The sequence below is a fragment of the Hippoglossus stenolepis genome, chromosome 13 (assembly GCF_022539355.2).
Source record: "Hippoglossus stenolepis isolate QCI-W04-F060 chromosome 13, HSTE1.2, whole genome shotgun sequence".
NCBI classification, from domain to species: Eukaryota; Metazoa; Chordata; class Actinopteri; order Pleuronectiformes; family Pleuronectidae; genus Hippoglossus; species Hippoglossus stenolepis.
The window spans coordinates 887,458-911,030 of NC_061495.1; the positions used below are offsets into that span (position 1 = coordinate 887,458).

Here is a 23,573-nt window from a genome sequence, read left to right on the forward strand (position 1 = left end):
TTGTGTGTGTGTGTGTGTGTGTGTGTGTGTGTGTGTGTGTGTGTGTGTGTGTGTGTGTGTGTGTGTGTGTGTGTGTGTGTGTGTGTGTGTGTGTGTGTGTGTGTGTGTGTGTGTGTGTGTGTGAGAGTGAGAGTGTGTCTGTGTGTGTGTGTGTGTGTGAGTGAGAGAGTGTCTGTGTGTGTGATGAGTGTGTGTGTGTGTGTGTGTGTGTGTGTGTGTGTGTGTGTGTGTGTGTGTGTGTGTGTGTGTGTGTGTCGCCCTGTCCTCAGGCCAGAGGACTCAACCCTCCAACTAGGTCACTGCTAACAGGACATCAGACGGCGGAAGAGGAGGGAGAAAGGGAGGAAGAAGAGGAGGGAGGAAGAGGAGGGAGAAAGGGAGGAAGAAGAGGAGGGAGGAGGGAGAAAGGGAGGAAGAGGAGGGAGGAAGAGGAGGGAGAAAGGGAGGAAGAGGAGGGAGGAAGAGGAGGGAGGAAGAGGAGGGAGAAAGGGAGGAAGAAGAGGAGAGAGAGGAAGAGGAGGAGAAAGGAGGAAGGGAGGGAGAGAGGAGGGAGAAAGGGAGGAAGAGGAGGGAGAGAGGGAGGAAGAGGAGGGAGGAAGAGGAGGGAGAAAGGGAGGAAGAGGAGGGAGGAAGAGGAGGGAGCTCAGTGTCGGATGAAGGGATGAAGGTCAGGAACTGGACGAGGAGGAAGAATAGAAAAGAGATTTTGTTGAGATTCAGACGAGAGTTCAACTGGAGGCTGTTTATTTATGTGATGACAGACTGACTCGTGATTGGTTGAGCTCATATCGATGAGATCACGTCTGACTCCAGATGACGTCATCACCACAAGATGGCAGCGTTCCTATCTGACATGTTTCAGTTTCACTTCTGGAGGAAGAGGAGAAGTCGTCTTCATTTACAGTCGCTGGTGGGAATCAGTGGAACAATAACATTTCCATTAAAGCTCAAGCGGGAATCACACGAGTGTCAGACTTTCACTTCATCACAAAGTGTGTGTGTGTGTGTGTGTGTGTGTGTGTGTGTGTGTGTGTGTGTGTGTGTGTGTGTGTGTGTGTGTGTGTGTGTGTGTAACAGAGAGACACACATGGATGTCAGTGTGTTTCTTGTCAACCTCGGGCATGAATGAGTTTGCTCTGACCTACATCATGCCTCAGCACACACACACACTCACACACACAAACAAACACACACACACAAACGTTTCTATGATTTGTGTTGTAAAGTCACATTCAGCATTTTACCAGGAGAGCGGCAGCGTGTGTGTGTGTGTGTGTGTTTGCATAAGTGCACACGTTGGTTTGCATTAATCTGTGTGTAATCACGTGTGTTCAGCTGCATGTGTTCTACACGAGGACATGAAACAGAGGAGGCGACTCATTGACGTGTGTTTACTCATTAATGTCCTGTACTGAAACTGAATTATAAACATATCTGAGGTTTGTGCATTTTTGGTTTTTGAGAAGAATTTAAAAGAATGTTCTAAATATGAGGTTTTTTATTTTCGATCATGTGAACAACTGCAGATGTTTGGACTCTATCAGTGTGTGTCTGAAGGTCAGAGGTCACCCATCAGAGATCTGTGGTGTACAAAGTAATTTAGTGATAAACGTCTGTGCGGAGGGACGGCCTTCTCCAAGATGGACGGAATGTGTGAGATTCAAAACATGGCAGTAAACCATAGAACGGTGATCTGGTTCCAGAGAAACATGACGTCCCTCCTGTCTCCTCAGTTTGTTGTAACGCTGTGAATCTACATCCTGACTCGTCTCTTCTTCAGTCCACAGACAAGCAGCGAGCGCTGGAGGAGACCAAGAGCTACACCACTCAGTCTCTGGCCAGCGTCGCCTACCTCATCAACACGCTGGCCAACAACGTGCTGCAGATGCTGGACATCCAGGCCTCACAGCTCCGCTGCATGGAGAGCTCCGTCAACCACATCTCACAGGTCGGAGCAGACAAACACCGGTTCAGAGGATTTATTGTGTTGTATGGTTTGTATTGTGTTATTGTATAAGTTGTATTTCTTTAAAACCCTGTGTGTACCTGCTGTTTAGGTGAAAAAGAGGTTTACCATAAGATGAAAGTGCTTCACAGACTAAAACACAAAATACCTGCTGTCGTTATGAATTTAAACAAGTAACTGCCAGACAATGGATAAAATAAAAGCAATAAAACAAACGTCTGGTTAAAAGTCATTTTATAAAAATGTGTTTTAACAGAAAATCCTTCGTTAGTCCCACTTGGGGGAAGTAAATCCTGAGTGATATTTGGTGCAGGTGGTCGATGAGGATCATGGGAAATGTGGTTTCTCCTGCAGCGTTTATCTAAATCCATCACTACTCTGATCCAGGACTTCACATTCTGTCCCTGAGGAAGTCCACAGGATTCAGTTTACGTGTTTTGTAGATAAATAAAACCTGTAATATCAGCAACACTCTGCACCCACACACCTCACAGCTCCAAGACAAACTCACATCCTGCTCACTGAGCCGGCTCCGGGCCCTCGTGGTGACGAGGCTCTGCCTGCAGGAGAAGAAGAAGAAGCATGTGGTGTCACAGTGAGAAGTTCAGGGTCCGTCCTCAGACCCCGAAGAATCAGTATCATCAGGACACAGCTTAGAATGTTCCTGCTCATAAGAGCAGCTCTCAGCAACACACTCACACACCCACACACACACACCACACACACACACACATCACACACTCACACTCACATCTGCTGTGTAGGCGAGTGTTTCATGCAGCGAAGCTTCTGCTCAGACTCAATAATCCACTCTTCATTTCACTGTGTGTGTGTGTGTGTGTGTGTGTGTGTGTGTGTGTGTGTGTGTGTGTGTGTGTGTGTGTGTGTGTGTGTGTGTGTGTGTGTGTGTGTGTGTGTGTGTGTGTGTGTGTGTGTGTGTGTGTGTGTGTGTGTGTGTGTGTGTGTGTGTGGAGAAATGAAGCCATAACATCTCAGATGCGAACGCTGCCATCTTGTGGTGACATCGTTTATATTCAGTCTGAGAAGCAGCGATCGTGGGGTGTAGCTGAGATATCGAGTCCCCGCCCATACATGCTCTCGACCAATCAGGAGCCAGTCTCAACCATGACGTTGCAACCCGTTTCTTATCTCGCTGATGTTCATGTTTCTGATCCGTTTGATGATTGACAGCTGAGACTGGCTCCTGATTGGTTCTTATCAGTCACAGGACTCGACTTCCTGCATTGAATTCACTCTCTCGTTTATCTTCTCAGACCGTTGACATTCACAAAGAAAAGGTGGCGAGGCGGGAGATCGGCATCTTGACCACCAACAAGAACACGTGCCGCTCGCATAAAATAGTTGCTCAGTCCAATCCCGAGAGGCCGGTGCGCTACATCAGGAAGCCCATCGACTACGGCGTCCTGGACGACATCGGACACGGAGTCAAGGTGAAGGAGTCCCATGTGATTGTTGTTGAGTTGAACATGGTCAGTGTTGGTCTGTGGTTATTTCAGTGACACTCACCGTCCTCTTTTCTTCCTCTGCTTTCATTGACTTGTTAGTGGTTGTTGAGGTTCAAGGTAAGGACACACAACACGACACACACGTACGAGGCATGTTAGTGAAGGACACACAACACGACACACACGTACGAGGCATGTTAGTGAAGGACACACAACACGACACACACATGTACGAGGCATGTTAGTGAAGGACACACAACACGACACACACGTACGAGGCATGTTAGTGAAGGACACACAACACAACACACTTCGTTGTGGTTTTTCTCCTCCAGCTCCACTCTGGAAAAATAAAATAGAATTATAATTTAAAAAGCTTCGACGTTTTGAAAACAACGAGGAGACACATGATCTACCAACCAATCAGAGCAGAGTTTCATGTGTGTGTGTGTGTGTGTGTGTGTGTGTGTGTGCGCGCGCGCAGGGGAACGGCCAACAGAACATGAAATTAGGAAGTCTGTCCCGGACCACCCCCCCCTCCCAGAAACCACCCAGTCCTCCGAGGGCAGGCAGAGTCATCTTTGGGTATGTAATACACACACACACACACACACACACACACACACACACCTCTTTATTAACTATAACAAATCGAAGTCATTGTATTAAGTCCAACATATTGTTCTTCAGCTGATAAACACACAAACAACAACAACCCTTGTCGTGTTGAACACAAACAGGAAGGGAACGCTTTAATAACATCGGAGCAGCTGACTCCGACAGGTGGACTATCTACTTCCTGTTTACACCAACATGCACACGCCCACGAAATCGTCACGTGATGTGTGTTTTCAGGTGTGTTATGTCACGCTTACACAAATCCTGCAGGTGAACTTTGACCAGCGACATCACAGCCTCAACCAGTTGGTGTGGTTGACCCAACATGGCCGTCACATCCTGCTCCGCCCACATTCAGCGAGCGATGATTCTTCACCTCAGTTCACAAACGTGAGCGGAGATCAATTTAAAAATGAGAATGTGTGCGAGTAAAAACTAGACTGAGGTCAAATCGGGGAATAAAGTATGAAGCTAATGTTTAAAGCTTTGATTCAAAGGAAGTTACTGAGTCATCTTTCCTCCAGGTGTTCAAGAGCCTCCTGCTTTTATTTCTAAAACTCTGTCCCGTCAGTCTGCAGACGAGAATCTGAGAAACAGGAGGATATTTAAAACGAGGTTTCCGTCGTGTTATAATGTCGGTGATAACAGAATGTGTGTGAAGTAGCTCGTCCTCCTGTGAGTCTCCGCTCCGACCTGCTGATCGTCAAGCTGCTCGTACGAGATGAGTCATGGTTCAGATCTGCGTCTCTGCCAAAGGCTCGAGATCCCAGAGACGGAAATGTCATAAGAAGAGAGAGTGTTGAAGTGTGAGAGAACAGAAGCAGCTCAGCAGTTTGTAGGAAGCTGAAGCTGGTCAGCAGGACGAGCGCCATCTGTCACACACACACACACACACACACACACACACACACACACACACACACACACACACACACACACACACACACACACACACACACACACACACACACACACAGCAGTGGGTCGGCGTCGTCCTTCTGTCGTCAGAAAAAAACAAACCCAGGAACTCTCATGATTTTCACTTCCTGTGTCCGAATCTTGTCCAATTGTACTTTTTGTGTTAAAATCACAGTTCAGGCTTATTAAAGGTTTTACAAATGGACGACATCACACACACACACACACACACACACACACATGTTTTCATTCTGAATCAATCTCCGCTCACACGCATGTGAATCGAGGTGAACGTCGCCTGCTGAGGTGATTCTGTGTTTTTCCTCCGATATGAATCCGACTCTTTGCTTCTTCGTCTCCGCTCTGGTCAGATTCTGCTTCGTGACGCGGGAGGAGTTTGACGTCTCTAAAAATAAACTCTGACCTTTAAAATATGACCAGAGCAGATTTCTGTGTTTCTCGTCGGCTCGGCTCATTTTTAATGTGGAAACCACGAACAGTTGTCAAGATGTTTATGTTTCTGTGTTGTTGAAATTCAGGATCATTTGTCACATTTTGTTGAATTAAAACTAGTTTTGTGGATTCACTGCGTTGACGGTGAACAGAATATATAGTCTGCAGAATAAGAGCTGCAGCGCCCCCCAGTGGCTATTGAACCACAATAAGCTCAGATTTAACTCTAATCAAATTTTATGAAAGTGATGGACACTTTAATATTTGAGGGGTTAAATAATAATATTTCTCTTTTTTTAAGAATGAAATGTTAGAGCCCCCCCCCCCCTTCAGGACCCTGGAGTGACTCATCATCATCGTCTCCGTCCAGTAAACCTTGTTTTCACCATCACCTCTTGCATGTGCAGGAAGAGCTCCCCCTACAGGACCTTGGAGCCAGTGTGCCCCCCAGTGGTGCCCAACCATTATGTCTCCAGCCCCACCAGAAACAATATGGCCCCTGGGCAGCTTCCCAGTCCGGCTCGCACCGCCACCCTCAACCATCGACCCCGAACCTTCAGGTAGCCGGGGTCAACGTGGCGGCCAGAACGAACTCAGAGCTGAACTTAACAAACCAACTTCTTCTGTTTTTCACTCTCATGATGATTTTAAAGAAATTCAACACATCTGTCAGTCTGGTCTGGGACAAGAGACGTTTTCCCATCAAGGCGTCCACTCGCTCACTGGGAAGCTTCCACACATTGTCCTGCTGTTTCCTCACATGGACTCACTCTGACATGTTACACACATTTTACTAGGAGGCTGCAGGAGAAGATCCAGAACATGTCCAGAGACACTGACTCAGACATTTGTTCTCACAGACAGAACCTGGAGAACATGTCAGGTACACGTCACCTCAGAAACATGTCAGGAACACGCCAGGAACACGTCAGGAACACGTCACCTCAGAAACATGTCAGGAACACGTCAGGGACAAGTCACCTCAGAAACACGTCAGGAACACGTCACCTCAGAAACATGTCAGGAACACGTCAGGGACAAGTCACCTCAGAAACACGTCAACGCATCAGAACATGTCAGAACACGTCAGAACCGTCTCAGGAACATGTCAGGAACATGTCAGCAACACGTCACCTCAGGAACACGTCACCTCAGAAACATGTCAGGAACACGTCAGGGACAAGTCACCTCAGAAACACGTCAGGAACACGTCACCTCAGAAACATGTCAGGAACACGTCACCTCAGAAACATGTCAGGAACACGTCAGGGACAAGTCACCTCAGAAACACGTCAGGAACACGTCACCTCAGAAACATGTCAGGAACACGTCAGGAACAAGTCACCTCAGAAACACGTCAGGAACACGTCACCTCAGAAACATGTCAGGAACACGTCAGGGACAAGTCACCAGAAACACGTCAGGAACACGTCACCTCAGAAACATGTCAGGAACACGTCACCTCAGAAACATGTCAGGAACACGTCAGGGACAAGTCACCTCAGAAACACGCAGGAACACGTCACCTCAGAAACATGTCAGGAACACGCAGGACAAGTCACCGAACACGTCAGGAACACTACCTCAGAAACACGTCAGGGACAAGTCACCTCAGAAACACGTCAGGAACACGTCAGGAACACGTCACCTCAGAAACATGTCAGGAACACGTCACCTCAGGAACACGTCAGGAACACGTCACCTCAGGAACACGTCAGGGAAAGCCTCAGAAACACGTCAGGAACACGTCAGAACACGCATCAGAAACATGTCAGGAACACGTCACCTCAGAAACACGTCAGGAACACGTCACCTCAGAAACATGTCAGGAACACGCCAGGAGCACGTCAGGAACACGTCACCCAGAAACATGTCAGGAACACGTCACCTCAGAAACATGTCAGGAACACGTCAGGAACAGGTCATCAGAAACATGTCAGGAACACGTCAGGAACACGTCACCTCAGAAACATGTCAGGAACATGTCAGGAACATGTCAGGAACACGTCAGGAACATGTCAGGAACATGTCAGGAACATGTCAGGAACATGTCAGGAACAAGTCAGGAACACGTCACCTCAGAAACATGTCAGGAACATGTCAGGAACATGTCAGGACCTCAGTTCATGGAAGATTAGAAACAGTTTCCCAACTAGCCTGACGGATGTGGTGAACATGTTTGTTTTAGTTGATCTTTTCATCCGGATTCAACAGTAAATATGTTGGATCTGATTAATGAAATGAGATTAATTAACTGGTTCCTTCATTCACAGGAGAAACTTTAGCACCTTTTTATATTTGAATATGAACGTATGAGGTTTCCAGTTTAGATGAAAACATTTTGAGCTTTGTTTGTTTCAAGTTCGATGAGAAGGTTGAAGTCCCTCAGTTTAATATTTCTCCTGTTTAATCTCTTTATTTTTATAAAGATAAACCGGCTGGTCTCAGTCTCATTTCCTGAAGCTCCAGCAGGAAACAGAGAAAGTATATTTTCCAAAATGTCAAAACTATTTCTCTAAACTCAAATAAGATTTTAATCCCATGAATTCAGACAGTAAATAAACCTTGAAGTGAAAAATAAAAAGTTGTAGGATTTTCCGTCGTCTTTCTTCTGGCTTCATTTCACGTCTGTGTGCTCCGGCTCCCTCTGCTGTTTAGTGTTTGCTCTGCGGTTGATTCAGCTGTGATGTCATTGGTGTTTTTAATGATAAAACTAAAATAATCACAATTAGTGTTTCTCTAAGTTAAACAGGAACGATGTTCAGAAAGAGAACATCACTGCTCCTCAACCACAGAGGACGCACGGTTCTAACCTGCTTCAGTGACTCTCCTCGCTCTTCATGTAGCTGAGTGGACGGGAAACAACAACTTCTAATCTCTTTAAATCTAATCACTGACATTTTAAATAAAAAAACATGGTATTTTATTTGGAAACAACAACAATAGACTGGTTCTTTTTCTTTTTCAGTGATGATGATGACTTTGGTTTGAGTAAATAATTCAGAAGAAGCATCTTCATATTTTAACATCTTTCTTCTACGTTATCCTCTCGTCCAATCACCAGCATGGTCACTGTCACTCTGGAGCCTTCAGCCAATCAGATTCTGTGTTTGCAGCTTTTCATTGTTTCATTGCTTCTTTGCTAACGTCGACTCACCGATGATGTTCATGACGGCTCATTGTCGCCGCTCTGCGTTTTCTCCGCTGTCTTTGCAGGCTGTCTGTGTCTGTGTGTCTGTCTGTGTCTGTGTCTGTGTCTGGACAAGGTTCAGTCTGTAGGATTTAGTAAAGCAGAAACATGTAGCCATGTTTATTTTCAGTCTGTGGCTCTTAACTTGTTGTATTTTGCACTTTCATCACTAGATGTCACTAAATCCTTCACACTGGACCTTTAATGTCTAAACAATGTTTGTGTCGGATAATTTGAATATTAAGGTGTGTGTGTGTGTGTGTGTGTGTGTGCGTGTGCGTGTGCGTGTGCGTGTGTGTGTGCAGTGGCAGCAGTGGCGGCAGTCACCTCAGCAGCAGCAGTCGAAGCAGCAGCAGAGAAAACAGTGGCAGCGGCTGTGTGGGCGTTCCCATCGCCGTGCCGACGCCCTCCCCACCCTCCACCTTCCCAGGTAACACACACACACACACACACACAGACACACATCATGTATTGATCTGTAAATTGATTCATTATCTGAGGTTTATTGGTTATTGTGTGTGAGTTAGATTGTGTGTTGTTGTGTGTTACTGTGATGTGTTGAGATCCTAATAAATGAAATGATGAATTTATTTCTCATTTCTTTTTAAATTGTTTTTATGCTTTATTCTTGTTTTTTCTCTATATTTACCTCGTGTCATAGAAAATAAATTTATTGATAATTTTATTAAATTTAAACTTCATAAACAACCGGTTGTTTGGATGTGATGTTGAAAATCTTTTTATGTTCAGTTTATTATTTCTCTCCTTGAACCTTCCGTCTTTACTTCCTGAAGTTTCTCCGACTGCTGGACCAGCTAGCTCCTCCTCCACCGCTCCTAACTCCTCCCCCTCCCCAACTCCGTCCTCCTTCTCCTCCTCCTCCTCCTCCACCACAACCCTCACACAACCCAACGCACCCCTGCAGCCAAACTCGCCTTCACAACCAGCTGACTCCCCTCCTCAGTCAAACGCACCCTCCAACACTCCCCCCCTCTCTAACCCCTCGCCTGAGCTCCAGTCCGGCACTTTACCTGGAGAAGTGTCTCCTCTTCTTCCTCCTGCCCCTCCTCCTCCTCCTCTGTCCTCCTCCTCCTCACCTGCTGAAGGTGAGTTTCTCCAACAACACCTCCTCCGTCGTCAACCTCACAAAGTCCCGCTCTTTCCCTTCGTGTCTCCGCTCCTCCATCTTCTTCTGTTCAACCCGAGAGACAAATGAGTCGATTCTCAAAGACTCGTATTGATCAATTTTATATAAACATCTAACACCATTAACAAGAATCTCATTAAAGACTCAGTCAGAAAGTGCTAGTGTGTTCAAAGTTCACCAATGTTGACCAGCTCTGATCACTGTGACGTCCACTAGGAACGAGCCCTTGAGCCAGGCATGGGATGTACAATGGAGGAAAAGACGTGTGTTCGATCCCTGAGCCTGATGCAGTTAATGAAGTTTGTGTCACTCTTGTTTCCCTGAATACAAACTGTTTCATCATGTTAGCGTGACCGACCCGAGTCTCATTTAAAAATAAAATATATATTAGTTTACGTGACACAAACATTCTCAGCTCAGAAACCTGTTGTAAAGAAAATGTGTAAACAGAAAAACTCTGAACCCAGCAGCACAAACCAGTTGGTTTCTGAAAGAGTCTTAAGGTGTTGGTTCGACCTCCAGGATTCACAGTTTGCTCATGAGGATTTAAACCTCAATGAAAACTGCACCAACAGCCTCCTCATGAACCACATTGAAATTCCCTGGTTCCAGATTTGAATCTGCACCAAACCGCTCATAGATATCATCCTCTGAAGAAGTCTGTGTAGAAAATGTATCTCACAATGTTAGAAAGTCACAAAGATTGAAATGAGTTGTAATTAAAAGTGTTAACGCTGCTCTGTCTGCGCTCAGGTCCGATTGTCCCTCAGTTCTACAGCATGAACCGACCTCAGCCACGACACCAGACTGCACAGGTGGGCGGGTCGCTGCCATACCGCCGCCCCCCCTCTGTGACGGGCGAGCCAATCATAACAGAGAACCATGTCAACGGTGGTCCCTGTTACAACCAAAGCCCAGGTACGTGGGAGGAGTTTGACTACGACCTGTTGACCTGTTGTCACGTTTCTCAGAAACCTCGGTTCCTCTGTTCGCTGCCACTTTAAAAGGTGAAGCCTCATCCACACATCGATTTCAAACTAAAACCATTAGTGTTTCAGCTCCGTATTAGAAATAATCTCGTGTGAATGTGGAGGGTCAGAGTTCACTGGAGTTTAACTCCACGTGAAGCCACACTGCAGATCTGCTTCACCCACGAGGCAAATGTTTTATTCACCCCCCCGGTGGTGACAAGTCAGAGCAGGGATTTCTGTTCTCTGAGCGACGACGAGGTGGAACTGTAACTGACAGGAAGTGTTAGCGACGCTTTGTGTTCACCGCTGGTCGTCGAGTCATGTGACTGATGAGAACCAATCAGGAAGAGAACGTGTCATCGTTTACTAAAGTCTCAGTTTCTGTTCAGACTCAAACACAAACCCAGAGTTTTCAAAATAAAACGAGACCAGTTTACACAAGTCTCTGATTCAGAGGCTGGAAAACTTCATAGTTGTGTGGACACAGTTTTAAAACGTGTTATGTTGGTTGTGTTGATGAACTCAGATCTGTGTGTGTCTGCAGCCTCCCCCCCGCCTCCATCACTCCTCCAGTTCACCCCTCAGCTGCCTCTCATGGGGTTTGTTGCTCGAGTTCAGGAGTCCAGTGAGTATTGTGATGTATTAATGTCAACTATGTGAAATGTGGATGAAGACACTGACAGCAGCTGTGGGAGCACAACTGCTGCTGTGTCTTCTCTTGCCTGTAGGTGGAGCAGTTACACAAAGATGACGACAGGTCTCCACTTTCTCCAGAAATTTAACTAAAATATCTCAGAGACAAACGCTGCCATCTTGTGGTGATGACGTCATTTACAGTCACGGTCTGTGCAGTGGTGATCGTGGAGCCGCGGTAACATGGTCCCGCCCATAGATGCTCTCAACCAATCAGGAGTCAGTATCATCTGTCAATCATGACGTCTCAGCCTGTTTTTATATCATCAAATAACTAAATAAATAAACATCAGTGAGATAAGAACGACCTGAAATGACAGAAACCATCTTTGACAAACATTTATTTAACGTCTACTTTGATGTTTTAGTTTGGTGATGTCCCATCTGCTAACATGGAGGAGGAGGGTTTATATAACCTTGACCGCAGGCAGCCACCAGGGGTCTATCTAGATGACTTGTCTCAGCGTTTTGGAGCCGTCATGTCGTCCATCTTTATTCACTATGATCCAGATCTGTGATTGGTTGATATTGACCCTCAACGTATCTGATCCACCTCCAGTTTCAGACGCCCCTCCCACTCCGGCTGCTGAGAGCCAATCGTGGCCTGAGGAGCCCCTGCTGACTCCTCAGCCAATGGAAGATGGACATGAAGAGGACTCAGCAGTGGTGGAGTACAGCGACCCGTACACTGAAGAAGACCCTCCGTGGGCCCCAAGAAACTACATGGAGAAAGGTAACGTGACTCAAACCTTCTTCACCATCACAGTCATGGGAACAGGAATCTGTGCAGCGCCACTGATCGTTTCCATTGGTCGCTCCGGGACACCTGACATTTAAACACTGCATCCATGATAATGTCAGAGAGGCCCGGGCCTGAGCAGCAGTGACGGCACATGAAGCTGGTTTAAGATCCAGAACATTTTCATTATGGATCAATCTCCTGATTATGTTTTCAATTTATCGATTTGTCGCTTTCGTCTGTAAAATGTCAGAAAATGCTAAAAAGAAAAAAAACATTTTGGTGTGTTTATTGCCCTCTAGTGGTGGCCATCTATGACTACACAGCCGACAAGGAGGACGAGCTATCGTTCCAGGAAGGAGGGATCATCTACGTGATCAAGAAGAACGAGGACGGGTGGTTCGAAGGGGTGATGAACTCGACCACCGGCCTCTTCCCCGGAAACTACGTGGAGTCCATCATGCACTACGCGGACTGAGGAGAGAGAAGAAGAGCGTCTGTCGTCCTGTTCAGTCCTGAAGAGAATTATAATTTTTGTTTTGGCTCCTTTTGATCCACAATCACAAGCTGATGGAAGTTTGTGAAAAGAAAAGTCATATTTTATTGTGAGTCTACGTCAGAATCCGTTTCCAGCTCCTGTGAGTGACGCTGAACGCGTTCCGCTACGTCCACGTCTCCACAGAGGATGTTCGCACTAATCTGACCTGCAGTCGTCTGGTTAGAAACAGAGAAGCATCAACTTAATGTTGTTAGAAGTTGAGTTTTTAAATAGAGTTTTATTGTGATCACAAGAAGTTCATTCAGAGATGGTGTCGCACCAAATTTATTTTCTTGAAATCACTAAATAATTTTCTTTAAGCAGCTACGTCTGTTTTTGCAATCAGTACATATCTAACGTAAGCATTAGAAGCTGTTTATTAGAAATTCAGTATCAAACGTTGTGTCTCTTCTCCGCTTCTATCACTTCTTTACTTCTTCTGAGGTTAGCATGCTAACCAGCTAGCCTCGGCCCGTCGTTGTCTGCTTTGTCTAATCCCTGAGTTTAAAACACCGATTGAGAGGAAGCTATGCAAAGGACACGTTTGCACTAAACACTGAAACCGAACATTTCTGTTTGGCTCAAAACACTTTGAATTTCCCACTTCTGGCCTTTTCTTGTTTTTGGTGTAATTGGACCAGTTTCCTGTTGCGCCGTAGCAGAGCTTGGGTCTCATTTATAACCGATGCATACGCACAAAATGGGGCCTGAAACGTACGTACGCCACATCTCACGCAAATGTTGGGATTTATAAAAACAAACTTGACGGGAAAATTTGCGTATTTCCAAGCAAACTCTGACCCATGCGTACGAACATTTTGGAGACGGGAAAGTGGTGTTCAGGTGTGCGTGCGCACGGTTTTATAAATCGGAATTTTCTTTTGCGTACGCCATTTCCGGCTTTTGTGCGCACGTACACTTTTAGTATGAATCCCACGCACTGTTTTATAAATGAGACCCCTGGAGTTTCTGCTGCAGCTTCTTCATTTCAGGATTTAAAAGCTGCTGCCACACGGATACATCACGCCAACACTACACCGACACGCCACACGGATACATCACGCCAACACTACACCGACACGCCACACGGATACATCACGCCAACACTACACCGACACGCCACACGGATACATCACGCCAACACTACACCGACACGCCACACGGATACATCACGCCAACACTACACCGACACGCCACACGGATACATCACGCCAACACTACACCGACACGCCACACGGATACATCACGCCAACACTACACCGACACGCCACACGGATACATCACGCCAACACTACACCGACACGCCACACGGATACATCACGCCAACACTACACCGACACGCCACACGGATACATCACGCCAACACTACACCGACACGCCACACGGATACATCACGCCAACACTACACCGACACGCCACACGGATACATCACGTCAACACTGAACAAACTACGCTTGTTTTGTGCAGTAAAAAGTTAAAGGCTGGGACACATCAAACTTCAGTTCCCTAGTTTTCACATGGGAAAACGTTGTGTGAAACAAAGCGGATGTTCCTCCTTCATTTTCTAATTCCTAATTTGAAATCATTCACCTCATGTTAACAATCAGGAAGACAACTCAACAGCGTCAGTGTGAGTGAACAGTGATAAACTCTGGTTGGTTTGACCCACTGGCCTCCTCCTCTACATCCTTGTGGATGGAAACCTTGCTAGTCGGCTGCTAGTTAGTTCACGAACGCGGGGAAATGCAAACTTAACAACAATAATGTGACTCGACACTGACAAGTATGGGGCAACTATTATATTAAGTGTGTGTGTGTGTCCTCAACATTCAAAATAACAGTATTTACTGTGGGAAATGTTCACTAAGCTCTCTGCAGCACTTTGTTGGTCACATGACAGGGCGGGACGCCAAAAACACTTCCTGCAACGACTATAAAACTTATATTAGCGATGAAAACAAGAACAGCTTGATGACATAATAGAATAAACAATATGCACCGCAGGTTATGACATAAACGGCTCAATTAACAAAGAAAATAATATAATCGCACAGCAGCGTTTTCCCACTAAACTTCCGCTCAGCAGTGTGAGGGGAGGAGCTACTGCAGGTGCAAAGTGCAGTAAGGTCATTTCCACAGGAAACATGAATAAATAATACATAATATAACGGTACATTTAAATAAATAATTGAGATAAAAAGCCAGAATAGCGGCGTGATTTTCAATAATAAAAGCCCCCAGATGGTTATAGGACCAGGAAGCTTGAATATGTACGACACAAACTTATTGCATGCCACAAAAATAAAAACTGCCACATAGAATGAAATCTGTGGTTTAGGTCTATTCACATCCACACCGAGTTTCTTTTCTCACATGAGAATTGACGACACGCACACAAAAAGTTATCAATTGAGTTGATTTTATTATGTCTTTAAATATATAAATGTGTCTCAAACAGTACATGTACAATATATACAAACTGTATCTTCAGCCCTCCAACTTGAACTGGACTTTCCTGTAGGACGTGGCTGAAGTGGGTTTACTCACATCCTCATGTTGGGCTCATTTTTGGGTCCTGCCTCTGACTTGGGACCTTAAGTAGTTGGATTTCTTGTTCAGGGCCAGCTGAGCTTTGCCATCTTTAACCTGAGTCCTCAACAAACACAACTCTATGTGCAGCTCGTTGATTTCTTTAATCATAGAAACGTTGTCCTTGTTGATCCTGGTGTAGATTTTCTGATGTTCCTCAGCAGATTTAGCCAGCCTCATCCTGAGACTGTTGATGGTCCTCTCAAGGCAATCACGCTGGCGATATACCGCCCTCTGAGCATCTCTGTCTACGTTGCTTATCTCCTGCCTTTCAGTCTGCGATACGTAGCGGGCGTAGATCATCAGCACGCTGTCCTTCAGTTTCTTCGGCTCTTGGATGAAGTTAACACAGTTATGGAGGTCTGACTTGAGCCGCTGAAGGTGTGTCTCCAGATTTTTCATTTTCTGAATCTCATTGTGCAGCTCTGTCCCTTCTGCTTTTAGTTTGAGCCTCAGGTCGGACGTGATCAGTGTCAGAGTATTGTAGTTGTTGCCCGTTTGCCTCAGCTTCTCCTGCAGCTGTCCGATACTCTCCCTTTTCTCCTTGATCTCGTCTTGTTGAGGCTCGAACTGCTTCTTCAACTCGCTAAACTTTAAATCATGAATAAACCTCAAACCCTCCAGTTCTTGGTTCTTCTGCTTCAAGCCTAAGATGGTGCCATCCTTTTCTTGGCTGGTCTTTTCGTTCTGTTCCTTCAGGTCCTCGATCTCACTCTGCTGTGAGCGGGTCAAACCCAGCAGCTGCTGCTTCTCCTGCTTCAACGTGTACATCTCAGTGCCCTTTTCATCAAAATGCTTCTGAAAATTTGAGAACCTTTGAGTCATGATGGTCATTTCCGCCTTCAGTTTTATGTTTGTCTCTTTTTCTGTTTGCAGCTTCTTCTCAGTCATGAGTTTGATCTCGTGGATCTTCTTCACCTCGTCTTCCTCTGCATGCTTCATGATCTCTTTAAAGTCATGGCTCTGCTGCTCTGCTTCCTCCAGACACTGAGCCAGCTGCTGAGTCTTCTCCTGCAGCGTGGCCTCTAATGACTGTATCAGCTTCTCCAGGGTTTGAATTTTGTCATCTGTGGACTCAAGCTGCATCTCGTTTTCATCCTGCATTCCCTGACACTGATGCTGAGCGGTGCACACAGTCTGAGCTTCAGTCGTTTGAGCAGCAGTCAACGGTTTCTGTGCCCGAGGAAGCTGCTCATTGGCGTCTCTCAGGTTATCCAACTCTCTTTTCTTCCCCAGACGCCGGGTCTGCATCTTCTTAATCTCGGCTGAAAGATACTTATTCTGGTGTGATAGAAACATCTTGTCTTCAGTCTCAGTCTCCAGCCGGGTCGTGAGCTCTCTGACCTTCTTATCCTGACAGCCGAGAGCTTTTTTTATTTGCCGGAGCTCAGCTTTCAACTCCTCCATGTTAACATTATGCCCATTTGTCTTCTTGAGCACCATCGTTGATCACTATCGCTATCGGTCTGTCTTTCTGAGAACTGCTGAGCTGCTGAATCTTCCTGTTTGATTTAATGGACGGTGGCAACTAAAGTCAAGGTGAAGTAACCCTACAACCTTTGATCATTTTAAAGCACTGTTAAGGTTACTTTGCTTTGGAGATGTCTTTGATGAAGCCTGTGATTTCTCACTTTGTTGTGACTGGTTACTACCTTTGATCTTCTGAGCAGGGGACAGCCCACCCGGAGCACCTCAGGGCTAAGTGCCATGCTCAGTGGCAAAATGACAACAGCCAAAGGGATTGAACTCACAACCTTACTGTATTCCATTTGGAAGCCCAGATACCAAACCACTAGACCACCACCTAGTTAACCCTTAACTTCCTGTTACATCACAGGTCAAGAACATACACACAGTGTAAAAGCTGTAATTTTACATTCAAACATAAAAGGGATTCGTCCTATATTCAAAATAAATCATTAGAATACAGTAACATCAAACAGCAAAGTCTATAGTCCAATGTAAGAGTTGTACTAAAGTGTGTATTTATAAGAAAGTTTTAGATGAATTATAAACACACAACCCCCCATTACACACTGATGTGATGCCCGTCCTTGAAAACAAACAGAAATCAAAGAGTTAATGGATGAACGTGTGGCAAAGTGCAGTACTACCCACGTGTCTGGGTGGATGCTGATTGGTCGTCAGCTCTGCAGCACAGAACCATCTCGAGCTTCGTGTTGGATTGTTTTTATAAATGAAGTTTTTTCTGTTGTCCAAGCTGTGAAATGTGTTGTGTGAATGAAACCAAAGTAAAAATAATAATAGTTAAGTCAGAATGTTTTGCCATCGTGGTGAAACTCAAACATTAACACATCACTGGTGTTAAAGCTGATTCACATCGCGCTGCCTCCCTCAGTGACCTACTGATTAAAAACCAACATTTATTTACACACATTTAAAGTTGAGCCTTTTTTATTTTCCTGCCTCAGCTGAACACCCCCCCCCCAGTGGACATGTCGGACCTGTTGCCAGTGCTGAAGTTTACAGTGTTTGCCTGCATGATGATATTTAACTGACTTTTCATCTTCTGTTGGTTCTTTGTATTTTTTCTTTTTATACTTTGACCAAGATGCTTTAATGTTTGAAGTGGAGGTGTTGAGGATTGTGGTTGTTGTGGCCATTTAAGATAGAGGGGATATTATTGTGCCATAATTGTGTGTGTGTGTGTGTGTGTGTGTGCGCGCGTGCGGTTGTGTGTGTGTGTGCGCGTGCGTGTGTGTGTGTGTGTGTGTGTGTGTGTGTGTGTGTGTGTGCGTGTGCGTGCGTGCGTGCGTGTGAGAACCTGACCCAAATCTTCCCTTGTGGACTCTTGTTGACTGAGGTGATAATGGAGCCTTGCTTTGTGTGAACTTTCCCTTTAACCAGTGTGGAATAATGTTGTTTTGGAGGTTGAATCTCACCAGGACCAGAAATAATTTGAGTTTCATCCAGAAAAACAGTTATACTTCAGTTGTCAAACACCAACATTTATTTGTTTTCAGGGTGAATATGAGTTTAAAAGACTACTTACAATTACTTCTTAGTAAAAAAAACTTGAGGTATAAATGTGAAAATATAGTTTCTCCTTCAGTTATGTTGACGCTAACATTATCTGCTGTTTATGATATTACATTATTACATTAAAAGTGTTTAATGATTGAAAGAAGTGATGTTCAACTGGAGTTTTGTTTAGTGTTTGTACATAAACATGTTTGTATCTCAGTCGAGCTCATATCTCCATCAACAATTCATTAAAGCAACATTATGTCCTGGTACAGAACATGACGTCTGGAGAAACTCTGTTTTCCAAAGTGAACCACACTGAAAGAACATCGGGCCTCATTCACCAATATCTTCTTTAGACGTTTTCTAAGAAAAGTATATGTCCGATTCGTGACGCGTTCTTAAACTGCAGAATTGTTCGTATCTGTGTTATGTTGATGAATTCCATGTGTTTGTGTGTGTGCCAGTTGATACTTGTCTTATAATTGAAGTAAAAACAGTTTGATCTCAGATTTGAAGTAAAAATAAAACATTGGTGACAATATTTGTAAAAACTGCATGAGTGTTGATGAATGAGGCTCATTGATCTTTTGATAAATGATTGTTTGTGTGACTGTTTTTGTTGTTTTGGTATTTATTGGTCAGAAGCTGGTAAAAACTTTCCAGTCGAGTGTGAAGAATCAAACACATGAATTTATATCTTGAATCAAAATAACATTAAAAATAAATTATTTTTTAATCCTTATTCTTTAATCTTAAATCAAAGTTATTCTGAAATAAAAGTATTGGTATTATAAATTATCTCAAATTGCAACTTGGTGAAATAATCTGAAATGTGTTGAAATGAATACTCCTGTTAACATCTGGGAGGGGTTTTATTTTGAAAACCCAGCCTCTATTCGGGCTCCTTGGTAAGGTTTTATAACCACCTGGGGCTTTTATTTTGAAAATACTGTAAAACATTTATAGCTGACAAGAATCATCAACAACTTATTAATAATAACAAATAATTCCCTTAAACTTTGTCATACTTCAAGAATCCAAATAAAACACATGTTCATGAATTAAAGTAAAATGTTTGTATCATTAAAAATTATAAAATCATTTTTTCAAAAATAAACATCTGCACATATTTATTTTAATAAACAAATCTCAAATAAAGTAAAATATAATATATCAGTGCTAGATTTGTTAAAAACCTATGAATCACCTTAAATCTTTTTTAAGGTACAAATATAAAAATCGCTGTTTTATTAATTTTGACAATAAAAGATTCCGGAAGCTTTTTTTAACCGTTACAGAGGAAGTCACGCCTCTGTCCTGCCTCTGATTGGCTCACATTTAGGGCTGTAACCGTTGATTGGTCCGATTTACAGAAGAATGTCGAGGTCAGCCAATAGAGGCGGGTCTTCTGTGGAACACGGAAGGATAAGCTTACTACGCTACCCATAATGCAGTGCGTGAGAGGGTTCAAACCTCGGTGCTAACAGAGCCTCGTGTGCGTGACGGTAATTGAACGCGTTCACGGAGCGTCACAGTTCGGTGCGTGTCGGTGCTGGAGACGTATGACGCCACCGAGCGGTTCCCGGTGGATTTATCCCGCAGACTCGTCACGCTCCGCCATGTCCGCTCCGCCGCTAGCCGTTAGCACTGCTAGGCTAAGCTAACTCGCTGCTAACTCGTGTGATGGTCTCCAGCTCGTAGTTTGCGGGATCAGTTGTTTGCGGGAGATTTATCTGTTGGTTTCCGGGATGACTCATTAAAACCCCGGCGCTCCGCCCCGACCTCTGCCAGCGGAGCCATGACTCTGGCCCCGAAGGAACTGTCCAACCTGCTGAGCATCATCTCGGAGGAGGCTTGCACCAACACCTTCGAGAGTCTGTCCACACACTTCCACCATTACTTCGGGAAAGCGGAGCACTTCCGGGTGGGTTCGGTGCTGGTGATGCTCCTGCAGCAGCCGGACCTGCTGCCCAGTTCCCCGCAGCGGCTCACCGCCCTCTACCTGCTGTGGGAGATGTACCGCACCGAGCCGCTGGCGGCCAACCCGTTCGCCGCCGTGTTCGCTCACCTGCTGAACCCCGCACCTGCCGGGGAGGAGCCGGAGAAGCTGCTGTCCGGTACGTGTGAGCTCCGGGGTCCCGACCTCTGTTTACTGTCCCACCGGGGACACCAGGAGAGGTCAGGGTGAGGACATGTTCCAAGGTTCAGGTTTAAGTTCAGGTCAGGGTTAGTTGACTAGCTCTAGTTCAAGGTTAGGTGCGAGTTAGGTTTACAATTATATCTCAGTTAAACTTATTAAAGGTGCCAGATGCCTTTGCAACAGTAAAGATGTTTCCACACATGATGTTGTCCTGACATGTTGTGTAGTTGGTGTTTGTGAAGCAGCAGGTTGTTGGGTCCGACTCATCACAACAACAGGAACATGTGGGAACATCCAGGCGAGGGGCGGAGCCTGTAGAGCAGCAGGAGACAGGACAACATCCAGAACATTTCAGGAACATGTGCGGACTCCAGTTCATGTCTGAAAGCTGCTGCTGATTCTTGACCTCAGTTTACACCAGTTCTCCATCCCATGTGTTTTCTGACATGTGACCTCTCCAGGCTTCCTACCGCCCATCACACAGCCTGAGAAGTTCTTCCTGTCGCAGCTGATGTTGGCGCCGCCTCGGGATCTCTTCAAGAAGACGCCCAGACAGGTGTCGTGCATGGATGTGGGCAACATGCCCCAGTCGATCGACATCAGCGGGCTGCAGCTGGCGTTAGCAGGTGAATCCCACGCAGACCGAGTCTCACTCTTTTAAAGGCTTTAATCTCCGATGTAGACAAACATGTGTTTGGACTCAGTTTGACTGGTGTCATGGTTTTATCTGATCATTTGTGTTAGTGTCAAATAATATCTGATTCCTAACATGTAGCTGTCAAACCTGTATGACAAAGAAATCTAATTGAGTCTTGATATTTAATAATTTTCCCATAACCTTGATATAGATAATAACTCTGAACCAAAAGCAAACGTGTGTTTGTGTGTCGTGCAGAGCGTCAGTCGGAGCTGCCCACTCAGAGCAAGGCCAGTTTCCCCAGCATCCTGAACGACCCGGATCCTGATTCGTCTAACTCGGGATTCGACAGCTCGGTGGCCAATCAGATCATCGAGTCTCTGGTCACGGGGCCCCGCCCTCCACTGGAGAGTGAGTGTGAACAGAGAGGAAAAAAAACTATAGTTAAATAAAACTTTTTGTTGGATTCATGGTTAAGTTGTTAAAAAGAAAACAAACTCAGAATTCTATTTATAGCCTGAATGTAAGTGTTCTGCTACACACACACACACACACACACACACACAGTGAATGTTTCAGGTCTTACAGACTAACTGGTTCAGTAACGTGCTCCCGGCGTGTTGATGGTAACTTTCAGTGATTTTAAATGTGATCGTCGTGGCGACGTATCTCTGTTCTCAGGTCACTTCCGCCCCGAGTTCATCCGGCCGCCGCCTCCTCTCCACGTGTGCGAGGACGAGCTGGCGTGGCTGAACCCCACCGAGCCGGACCACAGTGTGCAGTGGGACCGCTCCATGTGTGTGAAGAACAGCACCGGCGTGGAAATCAAACGCATCATGTCCAAGGCCTTCAAGAGTCCTCTGTCGGCCCAGCAGCAGTCACAGGTGTGTGTGTGTGTGTCTGTCTCTGTCTCTCTCTGTCTGTCTCTTGCTCGCTCTCTCTCTCTCCCTCAAGGAACTTGAAATTTACTTCTGCAGATGTGTTGTTTTCATTTCTCTTGTAGTGTAACTGTTGGATACTTCTAATCTCTCCCCCTCTGTCCAGCTGCTGGCCGAGCTGGAGAAGGACCTGAAGCTGGTCTATCACATCGGTTTGTCTCCGGCGAAGCTCCCCGACCTGGTGGAGAACAACCCGCTGGTGGCCATCGAGATGCTGCTGAAGCTGATGCAGAGTTCTCAGATCACAGAGTATTTCTCCGTGCTCGTCAACATGGACATGTCGCTGCACTCCATGGAGGTGGTGAACAGGTGAGTCCGTCCCTCACCACGTCCTGCAGCTCCGCAGGTTGGCGGTTCGATCCCGGCCTCCCCATTGTGTCCTCTGGGAATATATTAGTATCATGTTTAAGCTTCAGTTTTCATATCACACTGGACTGTGATTAGCTGCAAGGTTGTTGTGATGTCATGAATCTTCCACATAAAACACTGATCAACACAGAACACACACACACACACACACACACACACTAAAGCAATGATAAACATCCATCATCTCCTTCTCCTCGTCGTCTCTCAGGTTAACCACAGCCGTCGATCTGCCACCAGAGTTCATCCACCTCTACATCTCCAACTGTATCTCCACCTGCGAGCAAATCAAAGACAAGTACATGCAGGTACGATGTCGCTCCTCAATCACATGACGATGATCAGTGACCGTAAATAAAGATGGACGACATGTGACCACTTCTTCTGCTGTGCAAACTAAAATATCTCTGAAACCAACGCTGCCATCTTGTGGTGATGACGTCATTTGGTGTCAGTGGTGATCGTGGAATCGAGGTCCCGCCTATAATCACACACAATCAATCAGGAGTCAGTTTCAGCTGTCAATCAGGACGTCTCCACTGGTTTTTATTAATTCAAACCAAACTGATCAGAAACACTTGAACAAACATCAGTGTGATAAGAAGATTTTATTTTTAGTTTGTTCCATGTCCCATCTGCTAACATGGAGGAGGAAGCCTATACTGCAGCTTGTTGTCCATCTTTATTCAGTCACTGGTTGAAACTGTCTCCTCTGATCTGCTGGTGAACTGGTTTCGTTGACACCGAGTCGTGTTCCCGTTGTTTCTTTCAGAATCGTCTGGTTCGTCTCGTCTGCGTCTTCCTTCAGTCTCTGATCCGAAACAAGATCATCAACGTGCAGGACCTCTTCATCGAGGTTCAGGCTTTCTGCATCGAGTTCAGCCGCATCCGCGAAGCCGCTGGACTCTTCCGCCTCCTCAAGACGCTGGACACTGGAGAAAACCCCACTGAGGCCAAACCCACCAAATAACGCTGCCACACAAACCTTTTTAAAACGAGTTAAAGGGACAAACATCTTCACAGAAACTGGAGCCGTCGACTCAGCTGAGAATGAATATTGTAAATATGTAGTTTAGTTTCTTCAGCTTCTGAACTTCACCTAAAAATTGACGGACTCGATTCAGCTTTTCATTTTCTACCAGTTGCTCTGTCGTTCCTTTGGAAAAACTACTTTTCTCTTATTAAACAGAGTTTTTGACTTTCAGCTCGTCGTCTT

At 45.4% G+C, this 23,573-nt stretch overlaps 3 protein-coding genes across 8 annotated transcripts in view; 2 read left to right on the forward strand and 1 right to left on the reverse strand.

The window, feature by feature from the left end:
- The window catches only part of LOC118120114 (abl interactor 2-like), an 882,953-nt gene extending 869,410 nt beyond the window's left edge, over positions 1-13,543 (forward strand). Inside the window, exons 2-12 of one of the 6 annotated variants that reach the window (XM_047342553.1) lie at positions 1,781-1,948; positions 3,241-3,417; positions 3,532-3,549; positions 3,917-4,017; positions 5,829-5,981; positions 8,917-9,041; positions 9,406-9,717; positions 10,512-10,676; positions 11,256-11,354; positions 11,982-12,155; positions 12,464-13,543. In XM_047342553.1, the coding sequence (XP_047198509.1) occupies positions 1,781-1,948; positions 3,241-3,417; positions 3,532-3,549; positions 3,917-4,017; positions 5,829-5,981; positions 8,917-9,041; positions 9,406-9,717; positions 10,512-10,676; positions 11,256-11,354; positions 11,982-12,155; positions 12,464-12,639 (1,668 nt within the window). In that variant the 3' untranslated portion in view covers positions 12,640-13,543. The other 5 variants (XM_035174821.2, XM_047342556.1, XM_047342557.1 and 2 more) reach the window with 5 other exon arrangements.
- A 1,718-nt stretch (positions 13,544-15,261) lies between these two features.
- LOC118120011 (cilia- and flagella-associated protein 57-like) lies at positions 15,262-16,731 on the reverse strand. The gene has a single exon (XM_035174565.2). It carries the CDS (start codon positions 16,729-16,731, stop codon positions 15,262-15,264), a length of 1,470 nt encoding a protein of 489 aa, XP_035030456.1.
- Positions 16,732-19,704: 2,973 nt separating this feature from the next.
- cnot11 (CCR4-NOT transcription complex, subunit 11) lies at positions 19,705-23,561 on the forward strand. Its single transcript, XM_035175301.1, has 7 exons — positions 19,705-20,393; positions 20,878-21,042; positions 21,312-21,464; positions 21,735-21,937; positions 22,098-22,300; positions 22,569-22,665; positions 23,130-23,561. The coding sequence occupies exons 1-7, from the start codon at positions 20,075-20,077 to the stop codon at positions 23,325-23,327; spliced, it is 1,338 nt and encodes a 445-aa protein (XP_035031192.1). The 5' UTR covers positions 19,705-20,074; the 3' UTR covers positions 23,328-23,561.
- The last annotated feature ends 12 nt before the right edge of the window (positions 23,562-23,573 follow it).

Coding starts and splice junctions, on each gene's coding strand:
- LOC118120011 (XM_035174565.2), bottom strand. CDS start 16,731: ATGGTGCTCAAGAAGACAAATGGGCATAATGTTAACATGGAGGAGTTG.
- cnot11 (XM_035175301.1), top strand. CDS start 20,075: ATGACTCTGGCCCCGAAGGAACTGTCCAACCTGCTGAGCATCATCTCG. Junction 21,465..21,734: donor GCCCCGCCCTCCACTGGAGA/GTGAGTGTGAAC, acceptor CTCTGTTCTCAG/GTCACTTCCGCCCCGAGTTC. Junction 22,666..23,129: donor TCAAAGACAAGTACATGCAG/GTACGATGTCGC, acceptor TGTTTCTTTCAG/AATCGTCTGGTTCGTCTCGT.